Source organism: Condylura cristata, unplaced genomic scaffold (genome assembly GCF_000260355.1).
Source record: "Condylura cristata isolate star-nosed mole 26May11 unplaced genomic scaffold, ConCri1.0 scaffold00009, whole genome shotgun sequence".
In the NCBI taxonomy this organism is placed as follows: domain Eukaryota; kingdom Metazoa; phylum Chordata; class Mammalia; order Eulipotyphla; family Talpidae; genus Condylura; species Condylura cristata.
The window spans coordinates 39,174,643-39,188,670 of NW_004567110.1; the positions used below are offsets into that span (position 1 = coordinate 39,174,643).

Genomic DNA, 14,028 nt, shown 5'->3' on the forward strand with positions numbered 1-14,028 from the left:
AGAGGATTCACCAGCAATAGTGGGGAGCAGAACAGTCAAACTGACAAAGTACACTACTGAAGGGAGCAGCAGGAGGGTCAGAAGAGGTCTGCTGCGCCACGTTGAGTCAGCTCACTAGCCAAGCATCAAACTCTTGCTGCAGTGGCTTTGGAGAGCTTCATAATGCAGCGCTGCTTTAACCAGTCATGTCACTAGGGAGAGCCCAAAATTAATTTCTAATCTCAGATTTTTATCGGTGTTTTTGGCTAAAATGTGTTTTCTGATAATGTATCAGCAACAAGAATTTAAAATGTTTAGTTTACATTATCAGTGCAACTTAATGACACCTTACCTCTCCCCATATTTTATTTCCCAGAATCTAGCTTTTCTTCAATTTTTCTTTAAAAATGACTTGCATGTAAGGTTTCTTTTTTAAACAACAGATTTATTTATTTATGCATACAGAACTGGGGTATAGGCCAGAGGGGTGTGTGGGGGTGGGGGGTGGTGAGAGGATTCACCAGAGACAGAGTGGGGAGCAGAAAAGGCAAGACAGGAGAGGTCTGCCACGTCAGGTAAATCACCTCCCTAGCTGGGGATTGAACTTATGCTAAGTGGCTGTGTTATCTTCATAGTGCTAGCTTTAACCCACTGTGCCACCAGAGAGAGGGCCCTTTCCTTTGATTTTAATTAAATCCCACAAGCTCCAATGAAACAGTGAGAAGTACACTTTTACCCTTTCTATATGTCTATTTTCAAATATTCTATCAAAAATGACTTGAATAAAAAGCCTCTTAAGGATTTATCTTATCATAGTATCTTACCCATTAAAAAAAAAGATTAATGCATAATGAGTGCATGCAAGAACTAGGGTACAGGCCAAAGTTGTGCGCATGGGAGGTTAAGAGGATTTAGCAGAGACAGTGGGGAGCAGATCAGGCAGATGGACTGAAGTACACTGCTGAGAGGAGCAGCGGGCAGAAGAGAGGTCTGCTGAGTCATGTGGGTCACATCCCTAGCCAATTCTGCCTTTAACTCCTTGGGTTTAAAGGAATCCACACACCAGCTTCATTCAGTATATGGCAAGTAGACATTATATACATAGGTTTGTTGATAGATATGTTCAAGGATTTAGGGAAGTTAACAGTTCCGCAAACCCAAATATGCCAAGCACTACTTACAAACGAATGAACGATACACTTTTCAAGTGTTTAGGTATAAAGCTTTACATTCACTAGTTATTTTCTCAGTAACTAAAAATTAAAACATAATCAACAATGTGCTTAGTAAGTTATTCTACACACTGGAATAGATTGCTTTAAAAAAGAACTCTAAATATTCAAACTGAAGTTTAAGCCGAAGCTACCAGAAATTTGCAAAAAGTATAATGCACAGGAAAACTGCTTTTACTTAATAGTAAAAGGGACAAAGATGACCATGACAAGTTGTTGTGCCTTTTTATGTTTGTCATTACATTTTCATACTAATCCTGTGAAATAAGTGCCAGATTTTAAAGATGAGGAAACTGAGAGCAAGTGTTCAACTTTAAGTTGATCATATTTACACAGTGGGTATTATGTAGCAGAGCCCATTTTCAAATCCTGAATCAATGTGGGCTTATTACTTTTTCAGTGGATCTCAACCTTGACTCCTATAAAGCTTATAAATAAAAATTCCTACAACCAGGCTACATTTTGGCCAGTTAAACTGACAAAATTAAACTGAAGTCCCCAGTGGAGACCCAAGCATTATGGTCACGGCAAAGTTTGTAAGTGAATCGCTGGTAGTTACATTAAGTTTTCTTTTCAAAATTTCCATTTATTCTCTCAAACAAAACAAAGTTTATAAGTGATGTACAGGTGCAGCTATGACTAAAACTCACTGCTTTACTCATACCTATGGTAGCAGTAAGTTTTACTGGAACACACAATGTTCATTTAGATAAACCATGACCATGAGAACAAGATGTTTACTATTTGGGTCTTTTATAGTCAAAAATTGCTAATCCCTACTCCATATCATACCATGTCCTAACCAGAATCCTCTTGCATGTTTCATTCTCTGCACTAACTGAAGTTAGACTTAGAAGTACTAAAAGATTGTGAATAGCTTAATGGCTAGAATGTACAAACATACCACTGGTACAAGCCGTATCTATTGAGTTAAGCAAGGTTCAAAACCAAAATGATACCAATGATATAACAGAAATATCTTAAGATGTAAGAGACATACTGAAAGTATTTTAAGCTACCAAAAGTTAATGTATGATAGACCTAGTCCAATATAACCAAGAGCTAGAGGTGCTTGCTAAGAAAATTCCTAGTAATGTTATTATTTTTTTTAAGATTTATTTATTTATTCATACAGAACTGGGGTACAAGCTAGAAATGCAGAGGGTGAGAGGATTCGCCAGAGACAGAGTGGGGAGCAGAACAGGCAGGTCAGGAGAGGTCTGCCACGCCATGTGGATCTCCTCCAGGCAGGCGGGGATCGAACTCATGTGGAAGTGGTTTAAGCTTCTTAGTGCAGTGCTTTAACCCACAGCACCACCAGGGAGGGCCCCTAGTAATGTTATTTTTGACAGTGCACTGTGGGGTTCAATACTAGTGCTTGTTTTTGTTGAACTACTCTCAATTACGTTTGGTATTACTTTTTAGGAACAGCATTGGCTCTGATTAATTTTTATCAATTACTAGCCTAAAATTTGCTTATCCCATAAATTATGTGCCTGTGTTATTTTTTTAAGAAAATAACACTACATGGTTCCTGCCCTACTATTAAAGGATTAACCATGTTGGCAGAAAGAAAATGTAGCTTTAATTTCTGAGACTTGCTTCAAGACCTTCTAAATCAAATAAGCTAACTAAAGACTGCTGAGGAAATCTACCCAGTTACGGTAAAGAAACCACACCAGGATTTTTATTGCTAAAGACTTGATCAGCATGAAGAAAAAGAACAGCAAATAGTATTAGCTATACATGTAGGCTTATTTTCACATTAAAATTTCTCCCTAGAAAAAACCTAAACCCAAAACTGAAAATGAGGTACACCATTTCATAGATGGCCCTCTAAGAATAATAATACCTTTTATCAGAAAGCATTCCATCCCTGGATGATGATTACCTATGTATATCAGACACTGAGCAACTAAGAATGTTTTGGGGGCAAAACAAGCATTAAACCATATGTGACAGTGATCCATAACTCTTGAAGAAATCTCCACAGGAAAACCTCAAACCCACTGCATTGCTTCTTCAAATGAAATTAAGACACAGGCAATTAAACTAAAAAATTTCAAATCTTTCTATTTACACTCAACAAAAGTTTACCACCCCATTCATAAAATAACCCACAACACAAATGATGTTAGGATTCTTATAATTACATTCCTTTGACAATATATTAAGAAAATGTTTGAAAGGCTTTTCTAATCAATCAAAGAAAATAAGGTAAAAGTGGGACAAACAAAATATGCCAGCTTCTTTCCAAGATTTCTGGTAAGGACAAAACAATAGCTCTAGACAAAATACAATAATCTCTCTAGACAAATTATGTTTAAATACAATAAAAAAGATAAAAAACTATTCAATTTGGTCTAAAAAATGTTCTGAAACGACAGACTGATCACATACAACTGAAGATTTTATCTTTTCCAGCACTAGGTGTAAGAAATACGGAGCACAGAAGCTAAATATCAAGGAAGTCAAAATATCTATGGACCATGTAATAATATAAGCAATGCCTGGTCAACATAGCCTTTGACAAACCCACATATACATATCTATTGAGATATGTCAAAGCTGTTTGTTTTAAACAAGTTTAGCATTACATACTAAATCAATTATTTTCGTAATGAACAATATGACCAACTTTTAAGAATTTGTCAAGATTATACCCAAACAGAATGAGAGTGAAAACTGAGATACCTTTGTATATATAGTATTTACCTGGTTCTTCCTTAATGAATGGCAATTCTTCTTCTGGATAGGCAACGGGTGGCTGCATCACTGAGCAATCTTCTAAACTTGTTTCATTAGGTGGTATATTATAAACAAATCTCTTTGCTGTTTGGTTTTTCCTCCTTGTTTTGCCAGTTTCTTGAATTCCCTGGGAGCCCATATTATTCCAAACAAACACTTTTGTTTGAGTTTCAGATTCATTTTCAGCCAATTCAGAAGAACCATCCTGGACCCAACCACTGTCATTCATTTGGTAGTTTTCTATTTGGCCCTCGTCGACATTACAACCATCATTTTCAATTTTTACATTACTTGCCAAATTGGTAAGATTCCGTGTTGCCCAAAAACTGGCAATTTTTTGATCCCGTGATGAAGACAGACCATCTCTATTAACTGGTTTTCTATTATTATAGTCCACAACTACAGACTCTGGAGCTTCTGATTTAATGCTTATATTTAAGGCATCTTTAATGAAATTTCGGCAAGTTTGTACAACTTCACTCATTTGAAGATAGCTGGCCACTGTCATCACTTCAATGGCATTTTGGCTTGTGAGCACCAGGTTACCAGAATACAAGAAGTCCAAGATGACTGAAAAACCTTGAACTGCAGCAATATCTAAATGGGTAGTATTGTTTTGGTTAGGGCTTTCTTTGTTTGAAAAGCAATATAAAGTCTTAAAGAAACGGCTGCCTGCAACCAGGATGTTCTTATGAGCTTTAAAGATTTTTCCGCTCACCACAATGCTGACATCACAAAGAATACCTTTCTTTCTCTGTTCATTTAGTTGTCGAAGAAGTTGATAGCAATATGAGTTCTCATTTGGCCTACTATTAAAGTCACAGTACCCCTCCTCTGATGGTATTTCTGACTCCTGTAATTGGATGGAAAACATTTATTAACTTTTGTTTATTTTTTAAAGCCCCAAACCCAAGGAAAACAAAAACCACCAATATAAATTTTGAAAAGCACTTATCATATATATTAACTTCTTAAGTGATCACTATGTTTTTTGCAACTTAAATGTTCACAATCTCAAATTTAGAGAGTAAAGGAATGAACAGCTTGGTCCAAGTTATTGCTATAAGAAAAACCAAACATTTGAATAAAGATCATCAGGATTTACAGAATAACACATTAATGCTATGCTGTTCAAATATAAGCTATGGGCATGGTTTAAGAATTATTTAAAATTAAAATATAAAGAACAAATATGTCCTTATTAAAAAAAGTTTCAGTTATATTAGTCAGACTAGCTGCTCTATTATCTCTTCAACTGATGAAATGCAGTAGACTCTTCTGATTGAGCTGCATCTCATCTTAAGTCTGGGCAAACAGTGAGTCAAATAGTTTAGGTCAAAGTTAATAAAATCTAAGTAGAGCTAAAGTTAGGTAAGACTCTTCCTAATAAGAAAATGCTTCAACTATAGACATATCCAGTATTAAAATTTCCCAATTTTCAAAAATGTTTTTTCATCAGCATCATAAATTCTAACTAAAAATTTTCTTAACTCAAAAAATTTACTTTCACATTTCCTCTTAATTAGTGTATTACAAGTATCCATTATAATTCTGTTTTGCATTGCTAAAGGAAATTTCCTACAAAGCAATAAAAGTGGTATAATAGCAAGAAAAAAAAGGAGTACAATTTATGAGCAAGTCACTATCCATAAGACTTTTTCTTAAATCATAAAGCAGCATTAAGAATATTTTGTAATTAATAACTTCGAATTTTCCTCAGAGGGTAGGGTAGTTTTGTTCCATAAAGGCAGAGAGATGTGTGACCTCAGTGCCCTGATTAGTACCTGTTTAGTAACATCAAATTATTTTGCCAATAAAAAAATTACTGAGACAGTTCTATCTCATACAAAAGATGAATGAAAATATCAGTCTTATTTAAATGTTAATTTTTGTCCTGTTTTCTTTGGGACAAATATTAGCTTCAAATACGCCATTTCTATTAAACAATGCAATATACATAAATTTATTCATAAATATGAATGAGAAAAAAGGGAAGGAGAGGAGAAAATGAAAGTTAAGTGCAAAAGACTCCCATGGAACTATATTCTAAATGTTAGTGAGATTCCTAAACAACCCTAAAACACCATTTTACCTATTAGGGATATGGTTAAGTTATAACTTCAGTTCTAGGTCTTTGACAAAAAAGACCACATTTACAGTAATACCAATTCTCTGAAAATAAACCCAGTCACACTTCAGTCTTTCTCTACCAGCCCCCACACCCAACTGTCTCAGGAGCATAAAGCCCTTACAATACCCTCTTCCACATTCTATCATACCATTAAGTCCCAATGCTCTATTATTAGTTTTCTCCTTTTATAAAATACTAATCCTCAACAAAAACTGGTATTAGCCAACACTGGGATAAAGTAATCAAAACATATATTAATGAATAAATCCCATATTTTTGCTTTTGGGGGTAGAGAAAGGAATTAAGGCAAAACAGATGTTCTAAGATCTGTAAATAAGTCATTTAAGCAAAGGAGAATGAAAACACTTAGAATTTTTTGGAAAATAAAAAACTAAATACCAATAAAACACCTATAATAATTACATACTAAGTCTGTAATTTTTTAAAAATAAAAACGTGTTTACTCAATCTCCCTTTTATGAGACTATTCAAATAAAACATTTTTACTATATTATTTATACTCCCTACTCACTACAAAAATTTCTAGCCTTTGGTGCAGGCCTGAAAGTAAATCTTGCTATGCAAGCTTTATCTGCCCAAAGCACATTTGGTTCAAAGTTAATAGATAGTTTAGTAAATATATGAATTAACAGTATGAATACTTGAAGGAGTAAAAATTTTAAGTACTGATCAAAATTTGGCAGCACATCACGAAGTGTTTGTGGAAGCAATGAATTAGAATTTACAAGTTAAGAACTGCCTAAGATTAATACATCAAGCAGTACAACAGACTTCAAGAAGGCAACTATAGCTAACAGAAACAGTCATTTTAGGATATGATCACTGGGTCAAGCTCACTTTCTAAAATTCTCTGCTATTATGCTATGGCCAGACCAAATATACTAATTCAGAAAACAATAACTCAGACCAAAGTCTATCCACCAAAACATGCGTCCATGCTACTGTAAAACAAATTACACAAATCAAAAATATTCAGCTGTTTTTTTCTCATTATTACTATAGAAGAAATGTTCCCTCTTTCAGAAACACCACCAGCAATCTCTTTTTTTAATCAATGACTAGAGCACTATACCTGTGTTTTGGTAGCAACTATCAAGTCCCTCAAAATGAAAGGTTTAGAACAAAAGTGCATGTACTCTAAGGGAACTGACTAAAACAAAGCTAAACGAGCACCTAGCTGTAAGATAAATTACTAATAATATGATATTTTAGCAGAACCAAATTAAGCAATTCTTAGATTTAAAGAAAAAACTTAAATTAGGTTCCAAGAGGTCATGTTGTCACTTTCCTTCCTCCTTCAACATTCCACATACACTTCTGGTATATTGATAACAAGAGAAAACTGATAAGTAAAAATACAATGAAAAGGCTTAAATATTTCTAAAACTGGACTTTTTTAAATATTGGGAAACTTACTTCCTTCCTCAAAAAGGAAAGCACAACTTAGCCCTGACATTACTCTAAACTGGCTAAACAAGATTTTAAGAAAATGGACATTGACTTCAAATATCCAAAAAAGCTAAAAGTGATTCTATAAATACAGTGTCGTCTTCTTTTTTTTAATTTGTGAAGAGGCTTGTAAAATTATAATTTTAGGTCAGGAAGAGACCTTTAAATTAACTCTACCAAAATTATGATACTGAAGAAAAAGCTCCTGTAGTTAAAATCCTTACCTTCAAATTTATTTCCAGAAAATGAGTTGTAATATTTTATTTACAGAGGGGAAAAGTTCCTAAAAACCCCAACTTTACCATGGTTCTCAACCTGAAGTTACTACTTAAGGAGAAGTAATAAAAGTATTGGAGTATGACAAGGTAGTTAAGTGAGCAGATAGTAGGATAGTTCAGTTGGGATGGGGGCGGGACATTATAGAGGTAAGGGGCTTTTTGAAAAGAAAAGGATTAATCTGAACAGAGCCTTAGATGAGAAGATAAGTATTCGAAGTAAATAATATTGCATGAGGTAAAGAACCAAGAGGAACTACAGCATCCTCAAACATCAAGGTGATTCAAAGCACAAGAAATGCAAATATGCACCTATGAATATATTTGAGGCTAGTTCTGCACAAATGTTATTCATCAGATCATCAAAGGATTTACATATCCCACAAGATTAAGAACCATAACCTTACAAAACTTTAAATAGTCTGATTGGATTAACAGACACAAGAGATGACTGGCAGCGAGTGGAAGATTACTATCAAGGGACTAAGACTGTAGATACTGTGGCCAGTTTGGGAAGTTACTGTTCATAGTGCAACATACTTGCAAGGCACAAGGACCTTAACTAGCAAAGATCCATAATCTTAATAGGGGGAGGAAGAACCTGGAAAAATATTTGGAATATAAAATCAGTAGAACTTGAGTGGTTACAGAAAAGTAGAAGGGAGGCTGGAGAAGAATCATGGTCTTCATTCAACCTTCTGGCTTGGAGAGCTAGATACAGCCACCAAACCTGTAGAGACTTACAGGTTATCACCTGGTTTCCCCCCTTCCAAGGGAAAGAGTGGGAGAGATAATGTCAGTGGCAATGTGAGCTCATCTGTAGGCAATCCATAAATAAGAAAATACTACTTACTTAAAAACTAACAATTAGTATTTACTTTCCTACCCAGAATTACAATCCTTTTAATAAATGGATTAGCAAAACAAAGACATTTCTGACACAAACATCAAAGCCAAAAGCATTATAAACAAAAACTTTTTTTTTATTACCGCTGTACGTAGCAAGCCACTGAAAAAGTATTTAAAAGTTAAAAAAAAATTTCCAAATTTTATGGGGAAAGTCAAATTCCCTTTCTAGAATAAGACCAAATAACACCACAGCAAAAGTGATTCCAAATAAATGCCTGTGATATATTTGTGTCATTGCTGGCTAAAATAATTGCAATAGAGAAAGAAAGGTCTCTAGCAATCTTCTAATCACTGCTAAGATCTTGAGTGATAGATCTTCTCTTGCTAATTTAAGTACTATCCCCTTCAAATTCTAATTCTGTAGGTCTGGGGCGGAACTCTTTCAGGTGATTATTAACACTCTATTTTGGATTCCAAAGCTATGCTTTATTGCCAGCTCTCATCAAATTCTAAACCCTTACACAAGTACCTACAAACAGCAATCTACACATTTCATCCTGAGTCTCTCCTGCATAAAACAGCTAAGCCATTTGTTAACAGAAAATACAATTGTTTCCGTCTAACATATTCCATAAAGTGTTGTTTATCTATGGAAACATTTTCTTTTGACTAACCAAATTATCCACTTTTCAAGCACATCAAGACATGAATTTATCTTGCTCATACTGCTTCCAACTGCAGTGCGTGGAATGCTCTGACCGCCCAATTCAACACCTATGCTTTTAATACAAGTGCATTTTCAACCCAATGCTTCAAAGTTTTTCCCAACCTGTAAAAAGATTATCCATGAGTTTTAGTATTTCTACTGTTACCTATTTGTCTTTATTAAACTACAAGTTCCAAAAAAGCAGAGAAAATAAAATGCCTTGCGTAAAGGTTTGTATGTAGCACCTAAGTTTAAAAGAAGCTAACGTAGACAAACTGTAAGAAACGCACATACTATTTAAAAGATGAAAAACACAGGGAAAATAAACCTTACTGGATATCAAAACACAATAAATGAATGTTGAAGTCTAGATAGAATATTATATAAAATAGCCATAAGAAGTTCATAATTAACTATCTTTCTCTCATAAGTTTTTTTCAGACATTTTTTCCTAAACTGTTTTTAAAAAATTAGCTGTTGACTTTTGTTTTTGTCTAATGCAAAAGTAAGGTAGATCTCTCTTACCTTGCTATAGGTGCTGACATCAACATTTTCCAACTAGAATTTTCAAATACAATCACTGATTTCAACTCACTGTTTACTTTCTAGGAAGGGTAACTAAATTTATAACAACATCTTTGAGTACATGTTTTAGAGGCTTGGTAAAATGGAAAGGTTGACAGAATGTGTTAGCCCATGAAAAGTTTCATAATTCATTATAAAGTGACCCGAACCAAGATAATGTGGTAGTCACTGCTAAAACTTCTATTGCCTCTATATACTTGCATTCAAACATCTCAGGACAAAGTCAGAAAACATTAACATTACCAATAGTCCTTAAACTTATAAAATTATAGAACATTCTGTAATTTTTTTTACATTTTGTAATTTTTTAACCACCATCACAGAATGAAAAGACTTCCCTTACTTTTAGAAAACATAGAAACATATTAAACACAGCAAAAAATAAGAGAAGTAACCTTTAATGACATAGGGTAAAGAGAGAACTACCCCTAGTTGCAAACAGAATTCCTGACAGAACTCTCATTTCAATATTTTAAGAAAGGAGAAATCTAACGCCAAGTATTCTTTATAAACCAGAGGGAAAAAATGCATGCATGATGAGAAAGTCTCAGAATGTTCAAAGAACTGGAGATATGAAAAAGAACTTTCTTGTTCATGCTGACAATACTAATTCCTTAAGAAAAAGTGACTTCCAAACTGATAAAACTGGTAACATGAATTCATGTGGTACCAGGTCACACCCCAAAAATTCTTGTTATATAGCTATCTGTGAAGAAACTAAGTAATGATAATAATGGTTACCCTTTACAAAGTGAGTATGTGCTAACTTTGCATACATGAGGAAACTAGATGGACCAGGTCCTCCCTAACCAAACTCCCATAGAGTGCTTCACAGACTGTGTTGTACTGCCTCCTATAGGTAATCAAAGGCATTAAGGCAATGGGAAAAAAATGACTGAACTCTTGTTGATCAGAAGTCCACTCCTGAACATACTGCTCAAATTCAATCAGAAGACAAAGATCTTGCCTGGGATCAACAGCAAGATATCGCTCGAAACTAAAGTTGTAACAAAAATGAGAAGCAATTAGGGTCAATTCAGATCAGAATAACCTTAAATCTGATAAAGGCAACCAATATGCAGACAAATATTACTAAATTATACAGTCCTGAAGTTAAAAGAAAGTGGTTTTGCAGACTTTATCTTTAAAAAGTGGGTTTTTTAAGAGGTAAGGAAGGCTAATTTAGAGATCAAGTTTAGAAGTTTCTACCCAGAACCAACCCCCTTATCCAGACTTACTCCACTAGAGATCTATCACCCATTCCTACCATACATTTATCCAACTAATTCTGACTTCACCTGAGTTTAAGTTCATTAAATAGTTAATTACAATTTGCATCCCCATTCAGATTTCCCAGCAAGTATGCTGACCAGGAGTAACTGGTCTATTACTGCACTTCACTGTCTTCCTTAAGGTTCTAAAAATAACCAACCTATCCTTACTTAGAAAAGTATTCTCATTTTATTAAGTCCCCTACCTCCATCATCTTACTAAGTACCTTCAAGGAGACTGTATATGAGCTCAAACCGAACAAGATACCCTGCAGTATTAAGGTAAATATGTATTTGACACATGGAAGACAAGGAAATGTTAGTTCACTTCACCTCACTGCCCAAGCTCACAAAGCTAGTAACTGTAGAAAGGCAAGATGTGAACCCAGATTTACTCCCAGACGCTTTTTTCCGCGCCCCCCCCCCCCCAGCATTCCTCATAGACTCTAGTTTCAGTCGTGAGCAAGGACTCTAGGACCTGGGACAATTTACTTAACCTTTTTGGGCTTTATTTCTTCAAGTGACCTTCCTTCTAAAGCTTAAGCAATGAAAATTTGTGAAAAAAAACCATGCCATTGTCCACTGGGATACATAACCTTATGCTTTAAGGTTAAAGCCCTAACTTCTGAGCTATGGGGTTACTGGATAGGGCCCAATTAACTCGCATATAAGTGTTCTGAACAGCACGACCGTTCCAGTTTCAGTAAACAAACTCTATGGAGGGAGTAATATCTGAAAGCTGACTTTCTAAAACGAAGGACTGGTTGCCAATACAAAAGAATGAATTCCATCCAAACCACTGATTACCTGATAGTCTTAAAAGGAGAACTTATCAACATCTGTTTGGCTTGCAAAAGTATTATCAAATCCTAAAACTACTATCTTTAGAATGGAATATTAAAACAAGAACTAAGAACTAAAAGCACAGCTTACTTGTTTTGTAACTAAGGACTTACGATTTCAAGGAGTTTGGTAAATATATTCTCTACCAGTCCAAATCAACTACTTGATACAAGTAACTTCACATTAAACATTTCTAATATGTTAAGTTACAAGCAAACTGCATTTGTAAGAAATTTTTGAAAAGAGAAGGGGATTACAGAAAAATCTCAGCACAGAATCTGGGTAAAAGGAAATAAGTTAAAAACTATAGTCATTTACCAAGAGCATGCTTTAGCAAGAAAGTTCAAAAGAAGTTCAATGGAGGAATTCAATGAAATTATTCATGAGAAAGGAGTTATCCAAATAGCTTCCTCTACATTTATATACAGCTCTCCTATTTCACATTATCCTGACCTGATATAAAGAATTTTCTTGGTTGGATGTTTACCCGAAAGAGGTAGCGTCAAAGGTTATTGTTTAATTCATTCGTCGAAGAGTTGCCAGGTTTGACTTCCACCAACACGCTATTAACAGACTATGAAACATAAGACAGCTTTTCTAAAAATCGTAACTAATAAAATTTTTGCCCGCAAAGTCGTCCTTTTAGGGTTAGACCCCCAGCCTCGCTTTCTTAAGCTTTCTGATTCAATCAGATGAGCAAAGAACCGAGAGTCACACACACACACAAACCCAACAAATCCAGCGTTACGATTCGAAAATTGTCAGTCCATCCCACCCCCCCCCCCCCCCCCGACAGAACTTTCGAAAACTTGTTCCCAGGCTTTTCTAAACCGCTCCCTGCACCTCTCCGCAACTGGAACGTTGCCTTCACCGAGGGAAGTGGTTTTGTTGCTGATAAACCTTTCCTAAAAAATCTGAAAGAGTAGGAGCAGGATATACAGTACCTGGGCGTTGGCTTCGTGGAGTTTATGCTCGGTAGAGACGTGGTGCCTCAGAAGCAGGGTTTTCTTGTAGTTGCGGGTACCTCGCGAAAGCTCATCATGCCCCACTTGAGGAAGGTCTACGCATCCCCCGTCCTCTGGGGACTTTTGGCACCAGCCGCAGGACATAAGGCCAGTATCCTTGGAATACCGCAGCCAGGGAAAATCTTTGAGCCAAGAGGTCTGGAAGGAGCACTGTAGCTTCTGCATTAGGGACTTGGGCCGCGCGAGCGGGAAGTGCTGGACAGTCTCTCCTTCGCCAGCTCCCACACCGCTGCCCTCCACTTCGTCCCCGCCATCGCCGCCCGACCGCCTGCTGCTGCTGCAGCTGCCGCCTTCCGCCCCGCTGCCGTCGCCCAGGCTCGCCCCCTCCTCCTCGTCCTCGGTGCTGTCGCTCAGGGACGCGCCGTCCTGCATCAACTCCTTCCCCTCCAGCGCGTCCAGCTCCAGCTCCACCGCCGCTGGCCCTCGCCCATTGAAATGCCTCAGGGGCCACGCCGAGGTCTCGGGGCGGCCGCGGCTACTTCCATTGTTGCCGAGACCCCCGCCGCCGCCGCCTCCTCTGAAGGCCAGAGTCCGACGGTTCCTTTCCGCTAACAGGGGGCCCCCCGCGCCACCGCCGCCCAGCGAGGTGGGGCCGCCCGCGTCTTGGGGGAGTAGTAACTCCTTGGTTTCCTCGGCGCCGGCAGCCGCCCCGGCGGAGGCCTCCGGGTCTTGGGGCTCCAGGCCCTCCAATTCCACTTCCTCGTCGGCCCCCCGCCCATTGAGCTGCTGAGGCGCCGGCGGCGCCGGCGGCTGGAGCTGTCTTGGCTGGGGCTGCTGAGGCCAAGCCGAGGCCTCCCCGCCAGCGTTATTGTTCGTGGAGCCGCCGCTGGCGGTGACCAACCCGCCTCCTCGGAACGCCAGCGTCCTGCGGTTCATTTCACTGAACGACATGGCGCGCGCCGCCGCCGCCGCCC

The 14,028-nt window shown here is 37.3% G+C and overlaps 1 protein-coding gene across 2 annotated transcripts in view; it reads right to left on the reverse strand.

The window, feature by feature from the left end:
• Nucleotides 1-14,028, reverse strand: part of ZBTB10 (zinc finger and BTB domain containing 10) — a 31,723-nt gene that overhangs the window by 16,669 nt on the left and 1,026 nt on the right. The window contains exons 1-2 of one of the 2 annotated variants that reach the window (XM_004679777.2): nucleotides 13,034-14,005; nucleotides 3,927-4,812 (exon numbers count right to left, since the gene is read on the reverse strand). In XM_004679777.2, coding sequence (XP_004679834.1) covers nucleotides 3,927-4,812; nucleotides 13,034-14,005 — 1,858 coding nt within the window. Of the gene's footprint in view, nucleotides 1-3,926; nucleotides 4,813-13,033; nucleotides 14,006-14,028 lie in introns of those variants that run through there. The other variant, XM_004679779.2, reaches the window with a different exon arrangement.